The sequence below is a fragment of the Pipistrellus kuhlii genome, unplaced genomic scaffold, assembly GCF_014108245.1.
Source record: "Pipistrellus kuhlii isolate mPipKuh1 unplaced genomic scaffold, mPipKuh1.p scaffold_m20_p_2, whole genome shotgun sequence".
NCBI classification, from domain to species: Eukaryota; Metazoa; Chordata; class Mammalia; order Chiroptera; family Vespertilionidae; genus Pipistrellus; species Pipistrellus kuhlii.
In genome coordinates this window covers 71,967,191-71,979,889 of record NW_023425515.1, presented here as the reverse complement: position 1 = coordinate 71,979,889, position 12,699 = coordinate 71,967,191, and the positions used below count along the sequence as shown (strand labels likewise).

Below are 12,699 nucleotides of genomic sequence, written 5' to 3'. Positions count from 1 at the left end.
AAGTAGAAGAAAAGAAAAAAGCACATTGAGACTAGTAGGAGGTGTGGAGATGTGGAGGTACTGAGACACATGCGAAATGGGCTGGCAACTGGGTAGCTGTTGTTGTTTTGTTTTTTTGTTTTTTTTCAATCAGGAGGGAGATATAAGCTCCCAATTGCTCTGAACTCAAGTTCCAGGCAAGACTCTGGGGACCCAGATTCATACAAGGAGAAACTGAACTGTCTGGCACTGGGCTGGGACATAAGGGCAGTTTTTTCTCAGAAGTGCTTGAAGCGATCATTGTTTCTGTGTGGGGGCACTGGACACAGAAATGCAGAGATGCAGAGATGGCTGACTGGCAGCCATTGCTGTTTGCTCCACCCTGGTGATTCCCTGAGACCCCACCTCACCCAGTTTACAACCCCACCCAAGCTGTGCATATCGGTATTTACATATGAATGGCCTGTTCTCTTGCAACCTAACAAACTACAGATGGGTCAGAGAGCTCAAAAGCTTTCAAAAGAAGTCCCAAGGCTCTTGGAGGCAGTAGCCTCCTTTGCTTCACAGCTGGGCCTCACCTGGGCATTTCTAAACTCCAAACAAAGAAGAGGAATCTGCAGATCTAGCTGTAGCTAATGCTGGGTGGCCTCTGGCACTGGAAGACTTTTCACCTTCTTGGAGATCCAAAAGCCAGTATACCCAGTGGTCAGTGTGAGACAATACCAGATTACAACTCTTCACATCCATAAGCGACACATTCAAGGGGCAGACTCAGTGAGCACCAAAGCCCCACTGAAGCAAGTCCTGCCCCATAAGGGTGTCTCCAACACAGTTCTTCTATTGTAGACACAGCTGGTCCTCACAGCCAATTTGCCTGGATATCAATTCCTCCCAATGATACCAACAGCAGTCAAGGCTTAACTACAAGACTGTGCACCTAGCCCACAAAGGGGTGCACCAAGAGTGTCCACCTCAGGTAATTAGGGAGACTGAGCCACTGGGCCCTATAGGACACCTACCACACAAGGGCACTCTATCAACAGCCAAAATGCAGAGGCAAAGAAAGATGTCACAAATAAAAGAAACAGAGGAAAGCAAACTATTGGATATAGCATTCAAAACCACAATTATAAGGTTACTCAAGAATCTTCTAGAAACCTCTGAGGAACTTAGTGAGACCTTCAAGGATCTTAGTGAGAATGCCAAAAAAATGGAAAAGGACCAGTCAGAAATTAAGCATACACTGACTGAAATAAAGAATAATATACAGACATTCAACAGTAGACTAGAGTATCCCAAGAATCAAATCAAAGATTTGAAATACAAAAAAGCAAAAAACACCCAACCGGAAAAGCAAAAAGAAAAAAAAAATCCAAAAATATGAAGACAATGTAAGAAGCCTCTGGAACAATGTCAAACATACCAACATCCGAATTATGGGGGTGCTAGAAGAAGAGAGAGAGCAAGATATTGAAAACCTATTTGAAGAAATAATGACAGAAAACTCCCCCTACCTGGTGAAAAAAATAGACTTACAAGTCCAGGAAGCACCAAGAACCCCAAACAAGAGGAATCCAAAGGGGACCACACCAAGACACATCATAATTAAAATGCTAAGGGCAAAAGACAAAGAGAGAATCTTGAAAGCAGCAAGAGAAAAACAGTTAGTTACCTACAAGGGAGTATCATATGACTGTCAGCTGATTTCTCAACAGAAACTATGCAGGCCAGAAGGGAGTGGCAAGAAATATTTAAAGTGATGACTAGCAAGAACGTACAATCAAGATTATTCTACCCAACAAAATTATCATTTAGAATTGAAGGTCAGATAAAGAGTTTCACAGATAAGAAAAAGCTAAAGGAGTTCATCACTGCCAAACCAGTATTATATGAAATGTTGAGGAAGAAGAAGAAAAAGGTAAAGATAAAAATTATGAACAACAAAGTGACAACAAATACATATCTATCAACAAGCGAATCTAAAAATCAAGCGAATAAAAAATCTGATGAACAGAATAAATTGATGAATATAATAAATAGAATCTTGGGCTTAGAAAGGGAGTAAGCTGACAATTCTTGGGGGTAAGGGAATGTGGGGTGTGGGAAGAGATTAGACAAAAATCTTACACCTATGGACAAGGACAGTGACGGGGGGTAAGGGCATGGGGTGGGTGGGAAATGGGTTGAGAAGAGGAAAAAAGAGGAACATCTGTAATAATCTGAACAATTAAGATTTATTTTTTTAAAGCTATGAAAAAATATATATGAAAAAGAGTGAATGGAGTGATAATCTTAGACTAGGTGGATATGAAAGGTCTCTTTGAGGAGGTGACCTTTAACCTAAAATCTAAACTTGAAAGAAGAAGACAACATGTAAAACAATAAATGAAGAGTTTCAGGCAATCTGAAATTATTAAAGAACTCCAAGCCTTGAGTTTCATTTAAAAATTATAAAAGTCACCAATAGTTTTGAGAAAACTTTTACCAAACAAAACTTCAAATGCATAGGACATCTTGTTCCTGAGAGCATAAATAGAGAAAGTATTAAACTTGGCAATATTTTTATGGATTAATACATATTGTATCAGTGTTTACTTCTATATTATTTATTTGTATATATGTATATTTTTATTATATTCAAATATATATACTAGAGGCCTGGTGCATAAATTTTGTGCATTGGGCAGGGGGGCGGTCCCTCAGCCCAGTCTGCACTCTCTTCAATCTGGGACCCTCAAGGGATGTCCAACTGGCCGTTTAGATCCAATCAGTAGAATTGAGCCTAAACAGGCAGTCTGACATCCCTCTCATAATCTAGGACTGCTGGTTCCCAACAGCTCACCTGCCTGCCTTCCTGATTGTCCCTAACCACTTCTGCCTGCCAGCCTCATCACCCCCTAACCACTCCCCTGCTAGCCTGATTGATGCCTAACTGCTCCCCTGCCAGCCTGATTGCCCCTAACTGCCCTCCCTTCAGACCTGGTCCCCCGCAACTGCCCTTCTCTGCAAGCCTAGGTCCCCCCCAAACCACCCTTCTTTGCAGGCCTGGGTCCCTCCCAACTTCCCATCCCTGCAGGTCCAGTTGTCCTCAACTTCCCTCCTCTGCCAGCATGGTCATCCCTAAGTGCCCTCCCCTGCAGGCTTGATCACCCCAATTGCCCTCCCTTGCAGGCTTGGTCCCTCTAACTGCTCTCCCCTTCTGTTCCTGATCTCCCATAACTGCCTTCCCTTGCAATCCTGGTCCCTCCCAAGTGCCCTCCCTGCTGGTCATCTTGTGGTGGCCATCTTGTGTCCACATGGGGCAGCCATCTTTGACTACATGGGGGCAGTCATTTTGTGTGTTGGAGTTATGGTCAATTTGCATATTACTCTTCTATTAGATAGGATAGAGATCTGGTACAGGGGAGCTGGCTGGTTTGACCTGAAGGGTGTCCTGGATCAGGGCGGGGATTCCCTTGAAGCATAGGGTGGCCTGGGAGAGGGGCCTGTGGTGATTTGCAAGCCAATCACACCCCCCGGCGACCCAAGCGGAGGCCCTGGTATCTGGGATTTATTTATCTTCTACAACTGAAACTTTGTAGCCTTAAGCAGAGGCCCAGGCAGGCCAGGTTGGGCAGAAAATTTGGCTTCCTCCATTGCCAGGGGAAACCCAAGCCTCCTGCTCTCTTTTGCTCTGTGGCTGCCGCCATAGTTGGTGGGTTAATTTGCATAATCATTCCTGATTGGCTGGTGAGCATGGCTTGTGGGTGTAGCACAGATACGGTCACTTTGTATGTTTCTCTTTTATTAGATAGGATTATTTCAAAAATGTCATGATGTCTTGGTAGAAAATAGATCATCCTATCTAATAAAGAGAGAATGTGCAAATTGACCATTACACCATCACAAAGATGGTTGCGCCCACAGCAGAGGTGGGGTTTCCATAACACAGGATGGCTGCACCCATAGTGGAGGCCGAGTTCCTGTAAGGAGCCTTAACGAGCAATCTAGAGGGACCTGAGGCTACACCCTTCCCCCACACGCCCAGCAGGGCTTGATGGGGGATCTCAGGCCAAGCCCCCTGACCCAGTGCCAGGCCAGGGGACCTGAGGCTGCGCCACCCCCCCACCTCCACCTGATGGGGCTTGACAAGGGCGGAGCTGGCCAGGTCTGGATCTTGCCCAATGAGTGTGGGACAGGCTGGGTCTGGGTCTCGCGTGATTTTGAGATGGCATGGGTGGGCAGGGACTTGACTCTGGGTCCAGCAGCGCACCCCAAACTCTGACAGGAGAAAGATTTTCATACACATTTCACTGATTTTCTTTCATCTCTGACACTTCTATTATATATAAAGGTCAAAGAACAAAATTAAAATATTTCCTCTAATAAATCCCCTTTTAACATGCACAAATTTTGTGCACTGGGCCACTAGTTATTATTATAATGTTTTCAGCAGCTTGTAAGAATACCAAAGACTATTCTAGCAATCCTAAAAAAAATCATGTCTACTCACATGAAGTACTGTCAGTTTCATCAGGACTAGAGCCCTGAACCATGATCTTTTCCAAGAGGTCTTGTTAAGACATAGGAGCAGAATAAAAACCTTTTCTATATAACACAGAAGGTCATTGACATTCCAAAGGCCATATCTTGAAGCACTTTCTTGATATTTAAACCAAAAAAAGATAAACTAGTACAGAATAATTAGACAGAAATTAGCTCATTTGTGGTTTAGTTAATGGCTAGTGTATATTGGGACTGTGGGGATGTGAGAAATCTTTCTAGTAAAGGCAGTCACCAGGATGAATTAATTGATTGGGTTAACATCGTCTTGTTTCCAGTTAGGCAGAATGATGTAGGAATAATGAGCACAGATAATGAAGTCAGAATGGTTAGAATAAAATCCAAACCCAATACTTTCCAACTACATAAACATTAAAACATTCTAGGAGCGTCAGTTTCCCCATCTGTAATATGGATACAACGTCTGCCTCAAAAAGTGGTTGTCAGGATTAAATGAAATAAGGTATGTGAAATTTTTTAGCATAGTGCCTAGAATATAGTAAGAATTTGTCAAATTGTCAATTTTGTAATATGGGATAATGAAATATTCATGACTCTCCCCTTAAAAATATAAATTTAAAAAATAATTCACTTGTATTCCCAGTAAAGGACCAAAAGGGGACCATTCAATAATTACATAAGATGGGAGAATGAGATGAGGTGGAAAGAGATGGAGAAGAGTAGAATGGAATGAATGGAAGGGAGTAGACTCAAATTTACCAACTAAACAAAATCTGAATAAAATGCACAAAGCAAAATATCAGTCTTTCAATCTTTCTCTTTAAATGATAGTGGTCACCCCCTCCTGTTCAATGTGGTTTACCCAAAAGCTGAGGGCTGTACTTATATAAAGAGCTAATTCAAAATTCTGCTTAGAGCAAGGAAACATTGGTCTTTTCTGAGGAGCTGGGATGCTTCTACGTGAGCTCTTTGTTTCTTGCTCTGCTTTGTCTGGGGCTCAGTGGTCAGGAAGCTCAGGGACTTGTTCTATATTTATTTTGAGCACCTCCCCCTAGCTTTGACTTTCATATACATCTGTTCCCCACCCTGTCCTCTTGCTTAAGATGTTTTTGTACTTTGGTCCTTGTTTGAATGGTTCTGTTGTACCTGTGTCCTTTATAAGTCACCACAAATTTCCCTTTAAAAGTAGATGTCTTTGTATGCAGAGCCCATGGACACAGGTAACAGTGTGGAGAGGACCAAGGGAGGGAGTACGGGGGCTGGGTGGAGGCGGGCAAAGGAAGTGGAAATGGAGGGCATCTGCAATAGTGTCAGCAATAAAAAACTTAAATTAAAAAAATGAATGTACATTTTTTTAAGAAGATGCCACATAAAGATAGGAAGAAAAAAAGGGAGGGGAGGGAGGAAGAGGGAAAGAGGAAAACCCTCTTAAAAGTACACCTTTAAATAAGGTCTTACAAATTTAGGAGCCTTCATGGAGCAAACTCTAGGATTTATACATTTTTTAAACTTCAACTAAACTACTTTATAAGCTTTAAACACACAAACAAAAACATTTTCCCAAGTTTAATTTTTACCAGGGATTTTTTTTTCTCTGACACGTTTTCTCATGCTAATTTGCTAAATCCTACAAATACAGTCGTCTGGAAATATTGTTCTTTGGTGGGAAAGGGAAAAGCCAGATCTATTCTCAGCTACCATGGCATCACAGCCAAAGTGTCTGACTCCCTCTGTCTCTGCAGCTGATCCTTACAGCCACCCTTCTGTCCTGCACAGCTGCCCCCTCGGAGGGACACCTGTCCTTCTGCCCTCTCATAACTGGCACTATTTACTCTTATTTACTCCATTTCATTAGAAACTTCTTACAAAAGGGGAGTGCTGAGCACCCCCAGGGTTGAGTCCCTCCTAGAGAACCTGCACAGCCCACAGGAACAGCGCGGGATTGCAGAAAGCCTCTGCTGGGAGATCCTGGGGCTTTCCTTTAACCTCATTGTTCTACACACCACTGACCTCCCCACCCCCTTCCCCTGGGTCAGCTCTAGCACATAGGGTGACTAACAAAATATCTGTTGAATAACCAGGAAAATTGTTTTCTAAATTACATTAATTTTTTAGTAGTTTTTTTGTTTTATGCCTGAAAAGGGAGAACTTTGTGGGGAAACTGTGTTACCATTTTATTTACAACCCTAGAGAACACATTCTTAAACTTCCTTTTTGAAATGGAATTTTATTCTATGTATGTTTGAGTATGTGTGTATGTGTGTGTCCATAACTGTTTTTCCTTTCTTAGATTTAGCTAAACAAATCCAAACATGTGTTATTAATGGCTTTAATTATTATTCTTCTCTCCATTGAATCAGGAGTTGAAAGAGCATAAAGAGGCCAATTCAACCATATCACCTATCAGCTTGCCCACTCACACACACGTAGTCATGTACATACAACCATATCCCAGCGGGAGCCTCAATCTAGACATGGCACTTTTCAGTCCTGTGGCAGGTGCGGGACAGCGGCTCCACTCCTTCTCTCGCTCTAAGTGAAACATGGTAAGATGATATTACCTGTCAGTATCTTGACAGCCATCCAGGTGGTCAGTCCCAAAGTGACGGCGGTCAGCAGCCCACACACGATGGCCACCAGCACCCTGAGGTCACACACACGGCAGGCAGCCATGGGGAAGTCAAGCCACAAATCCACTCCTGGGTGAAAAGTAACGAGCGTCTTTTCTTCTCGAGCCAAGAAGTTTAATCAGAAACTATTCCAAAAAAATAAAAATATTTTTTTTTTCTTTTAGCGACCTTTCAGGCAGATATCCTTATTTTTCAGGAGATTTTTAGGGTCATCAGGGAGAATACAGTTCGAATCACAGAATGAAAGGTGCATTCTCTGCTTGCAATTTCCTCATCTTCACTGAATGAGAACATGAAAAAAGTGATTGGAGTGTGGAAAAAGGAAGAGAACTCAGGGCAATAAAGAAGGGGAGGGAATAACTAACAGGGTCAAAGAATAAAGGTCCTGACAAGCAAGGAAGTGGGGAAGGGAACAAAACAAAAGAAACCTAAAGAAGCCCTGGTTGGTGTCCTCGGTGGTTAGAGCATCTTCCTGCAGCAAACTGAAGGGTCATGCATTAAATTCCCTGTCAAAGGGATGTGCCTGGTTTGCAGGTTTGATTCCTGACCCTGGTCCAGGCCCATGTGGGAGGCAATCAATTGATGTCTGTCTGTCTGTCTGTCTGTCTGTCTGTCTCTCTCTCTCTCTCTCTCTCTCTCTCTCTCTCTCACTCTTAAATATGGAGTCAGACCAAAAGAAGGGAGAGAAGGGTGTCAATGCTTGGACGGGAATGGGGGTGAAGATCGGAGATTGATTACATTCCTGGTGATCAATCAAACAGGTAAACATATAACAATAATTAGAGCCAAGTTCTTTTCTCTAGGTCCCAAAGTGTGGTCTGCGTACCCCCAGGGGTACAGGAAGAGTTTGGTGGGGGTACAAGTTGCACCGGAGTTTGGTGGGGATGTGCACTGCACTGTGCTTAGCTGCGCCTAATTCTACGTTCTCATGAGTACGAAGGGTACTCAGCGTTATGAAAATTATAGAAGGGGTACACATATGTCAAGTTTGGGAAACACTGCTCTAGGAGAAGGGAGTTACACATATGGAAAGGAAGAGAATTTGAATGCCATAAGAATTTGAAAACAATCAGAAATATGAAAAGAGAAAAGCTGTATGTAGTTAATTCTGAAGGAAGATGGCTGTCAGAGGAATGCATGAGTGAGTTATAAACTTCTTATTCAAAAGGTGAGTATTTCAAAGGAAGGAATGTGATATTACTTCTTCTTTCTAATACTTGAACTAAATAATTTCCATTGTGCCTAAAAAAAACAAACCTGTAGTGTTGGATTGGAATTGGATGTATGTCAAATACAAACATATATATATATATATATATATATATATATATATATATATGAATGTATGTATATATTCATGAGTTTGTATTTATGTATATATCCAATTCCAATCCCAGTCCATATGTAGAGAGAGATATACATTTCAATATGCACTCAATAAATATATTTATATGCAGGGTGGGGCAAAAGCAGGTTTACAGTTGTTCATATGGAAAATAATACAGTAATTAATAAATAGTCTATACTACTAAAAGGGTAATATGCTATTAGACTGGGAGACCTTCCAGACAAAGCTATGGTGGTGGGGCCAAGGCAGAGGCGGTTAGAGGAGATCAGGCCAGGAGGGGAAGGCAAGGTGGGGAAGGCAGTTGGGGGTGATCAGGCCAGCAGGGGGGACAGTTGGGGGCGAGCAGGCCAGCAGTCACAGTGGTTAGGGGCAATCAGGCAAGCAGGGAGGTGAGCTGTTAGGAGCTAGCAGTTGGAGATTGTAGAGGGTGCAGGCTGGGCTGAGGGACAACCCCCACTCCATGCATGAATTTTGTGCACCAGGCCACTAGTATAAGAATAAACTGTTTTGCATACTCACAACTGTAAACCTACTTTTGTCCACCCTGTATATAAACAATATAGAAGTAAACATAGATGCAGAAGTGTGTTAATACACAAAAAATCGTATATGTGCATGTTTATGACATATATCACAAGTATACATATATTCTCTAGCTCTGGTCATTCATAAGGTCAGGAAGCAATGATAATCCATTAGCAATGAACACACCTGAAGCCCAGATCTTTATTTCTAAAAATAATTTCCCACTAAAAGGAAGAGGGCTCCCAGAAGCAATAGCTAATTCCCAGACTAGGGCACAGAAAATCCAAAATGAGTCTAGAACATCTTATCCCATAAAGCAAAGATATATTCAAGGAATGATGGCTACATATCAAATGGACACAGAATCCAGCATGAAGTGACTCTCCATTGCCAGATGAAGGATAATTTGAACATCAAAATAAATAATGCTTATAACAGATTAAGTAAAATAGGAAAACTACTGAATCTGAAACTCTGAGGTGTGCCCAGCAATCTGTTTTACTAGTCCTCCAATGTGATGCCCACTGCAGTTTGGTAACCACTGTTTGGGTAATTCTCTAAAGAGAGTGAATCAAGTTTGCAGTAAACCAGCAAATAGCAAGAGATTAAACTGCTTTTTTGTGCAATAGGAAATTCCTTTGTCAATATTTATAGGAAATGTCATAGCTTTAAAGATTGCCAAATATTCAGATAAGTATGCTAAGACACATATTTTTGTCACCTGTGAAACTACTATTCTTTTATTTATCTTATTCCTTTATTTAACCAGATTTGTATGGGTTTATACTCAGAAGTGTTAGGAAGTTCTGAAAGCCCTTTTATAGGCACACCTTTATTTTATTGCACTTCACTATATAGCATTTTATAGATGTAGCATTTTTTATAAGCAGAAGGCAAGACCCTTTCCCAGCAAAAGGATTACAACTTGCTTTATACTGCCTTTAATAGTCTGGAATGGAACCCATAATACCTTATCGATATGCCAATATTTCCCTACCATCTGGACTGTGACCCCAGTGGAGAGTTAAGTACACAGAAACCTGCTTACCTTACCTCCCATGATACTGAAGACAAAAGTCAACATCAACTTCCCCAGCTGTTATGCTTTAAAAATGAGCCTCTGGATTTCTCCATTAGAAAACCTCCTGGTAGCATTTGCTATTCCTTCGTTATTGAGAACTCAGAAACCTTTAACTCACCTATTTGTATATTTGTACAACCCTGCCACCCCCTTTTCTACCTGGCTGCCAATGAAGGGCAGGGAGAAAGGAATCAAAAAAGCTTTTCTTAACCAGGTTGCTGACCTTTTTTGTGCCTTCCCACTTCACCCCACATCACATGCCTTTGTTCTTCAGGCGCCGCCTACACTCCCGGAGCCAGGTGTTCCAGATAGGATCTCCAGGGCTGATTGCTTCATGGAAGGAAAATTAGCATCTGTTTGTGAAAAATGACTCAATAATAGCAGAAGTCTGCTGCTATGAAACTGAAATATGTACCCATTAAACTCTGATTAATGTAACCTTGAATTAACCTCTCAGTGCCCCAGAAGATGAAAAAAGGAACCCTCAAGTTCTTTTAGCTTTAAATTTGCTTCGCATCTTGCTCCAGAGAACCCCAATTCCTCTCTTCATCTCTTCTGACTTGATTCTTGGATCTTTCGTATCCTATTTTTTTCCTCTTTTATTTCTTCCCTTTAACATTCCCCAAATCTGAACTGGTGGGCATAGTATATGGTCAAGACTGAGAGAGGAAATTGTCAATATAGTTTGGTTAAGAAGTATAGTGTAGGAAGTAATTTTATTTTCTTCCTTTCCTTCTAGAAAGCTTAATTCAGGTGAAAGGCAAATCCAGAATTTATAGTAACTAGACAAGAGCTTCAGTCAAGAGACACGAGTCCCATGTAACACTAGGATTTCTGAAAATAGTAACATCAAATCATAATATCTTACCTGAGGCAAGATGAGTTGGTATTTTCAATGTCCTGCACAAACTAGCATTATTATTTATACCTTAGCAAGATAATATTCTGAATCCTAAATCTCTCCATTTAGAATACTTGACAGAAATCATTGGTACAAATACCAATGATCTATTGTTCCCTAACAGACCCCTCCAAAATTTAGTGACTTAAAACACAGCACCATCTATTTGCTCAATGTCAGGTAGTTCGGATAAGACTTAGCAGGGATGGCTGTGTACCACACGATCATTTAGCCAAGTCATCTGGAAGTTCTACTGGAGAATCAAGGATCTGAGATGGCATTTCTCACATGCCCAGGGTCTCAGCTAATGTGACTAGACGGCCAACTGGGCTGACCCTCTCTCTACCTCATGTTTGTTTTGTCCTCCAAGGCCATCTCCTCCTGAAGCCTTTCCAACACAACAGCCTTCTTCACAGGGAGGCTGGGTTCCAGCAGTCTAAGCTGGAAGATTTCTTAAGACTTAGGAGCGGCCGAAACCGGTTTGGCTCAGTGATAGAGCGTCGGCCTGCGGGACTGAAAGGGCCCATTCTGGCCAAGGGCATGTACCTTGGTTGTGGGCACATCCCCAGTACAGGGTGTGCACAAGGCAGCTTATGGAGGGTTCTAACTCTCTATTCCCTCTCCCTTCCTCTCTGTAAAAAAATCAATAAAGCCGAAACCGGTTTGGCTCAGTGGTAGAGCGTCGGTCTGCGGACTGAAAGGTCCCAGGTTCGATTCCGGTCAAGGGCATGTACGTTGGTTGCGGGCACATCCCCGGTAGGGGGTGTGCAAGAGGCAGCTGGTCAATGTTTCTCTCTCATCGACGTTTCTAGCTCTCTATCTCTCTCCCTTCCTCTCTGTAAAAAATCAATAAAATATATATTTTTTAAAAATCAATAAAATATGTTTTTTTAAAACTTAAAAAAAAAAAAAAAGGCTTAGGAGCATAGTCTACTCAGTATCACTTTTACCACATTCTATTGATCAAAGAAAGTCACAAGACCAGTCCAATTTCCATAGTAAAGGGGGCTACAAAAACGGATGAATTTAAGAAGGCAGAATTCATTGGGGGCTAAGATGTTTCATTTCATGTGTCATCTTGGCTAGACTGTACGTAGTACCTAATTATTAGTCAAACATTCTAGATATTTCTGTGAATGTATTTTTTTTTAATGAGACAAATATTTAAACCTCAGTTTGAGTAAAGCAAATTACCCTCATGCAAGTAGTTGAAGGCCTTCATAAAAAAGACTGAAGAAGGTGGAACCCTGCCTGTTGACTGTCTTGGACTCAGGCTACAGCATCAACTTTGCCAGCCTGCCTTCTTGGGAGCCTAAGAGCTTATCCTGTAGATTTGGGACTTGCTAACTTCCACAATCACATGAGCCAATTTTTAAAAATATATCTTTATTTACCTACCCCCTTGGTTCTGTTTCTGGAGAATCCTGACCAATACAGTGATTTACAACATGTACCACACATTTTCCAGATAAGGCTCCTACTCCCCAGAAAGCTTAATAATAATGTGTGACTCTCAAGGATTTTGTGATCTATTGAGAGAGCGGGCATATAAAACGTTAGAACACACCACAGATAATGTGGAAGCCACTAGTCAGTAAGTGGTTCACTCTACAAATGTCTCCTTAGGAATGTTGGAATTACCAGTTAAGAAAACTTGCCAACCTGGATGAGGCCATAAAACAGCATAAATGTGTAACCAAGCCAAGTTATCAACAGGCTGCACAGTGATAAT

The 12,699-nt window shown here is 41.7% G+C and overlaps 1 protein-coding gene across 1 annotated transcript in view; it reads right to left on the bottom strand.

Moving 5' to 3' along the window:
- ADGRG7 (adhesion G protein-coupled receptor G7) overlaps positions 1-7,491 on the bottom strand; it is a 71,728-nt gene extending 64,237 nt beyond the window's left edge. Inside the window, exons 1-2 of the mRNA XM_045583790.1 lie at positions 7,368-7,491; positions 7,044-7,242 (exon numbers count right to left, since the gene is read on the bottom strand). Coding sequence (XP_045439746.1) covers positions 7,044-7,155 — 112 coding nt within the window. The 5' untranslated portion in view covers positions 7,156-7,242; positions 7,368-7,491. The remainder of the gene's footprint in view (positions 1-7,043; positions 7,243-7,367) is intronic.
- Between the last annotated feature and the right edge of the window lie 5,208 nt (positions 7,492-12,699).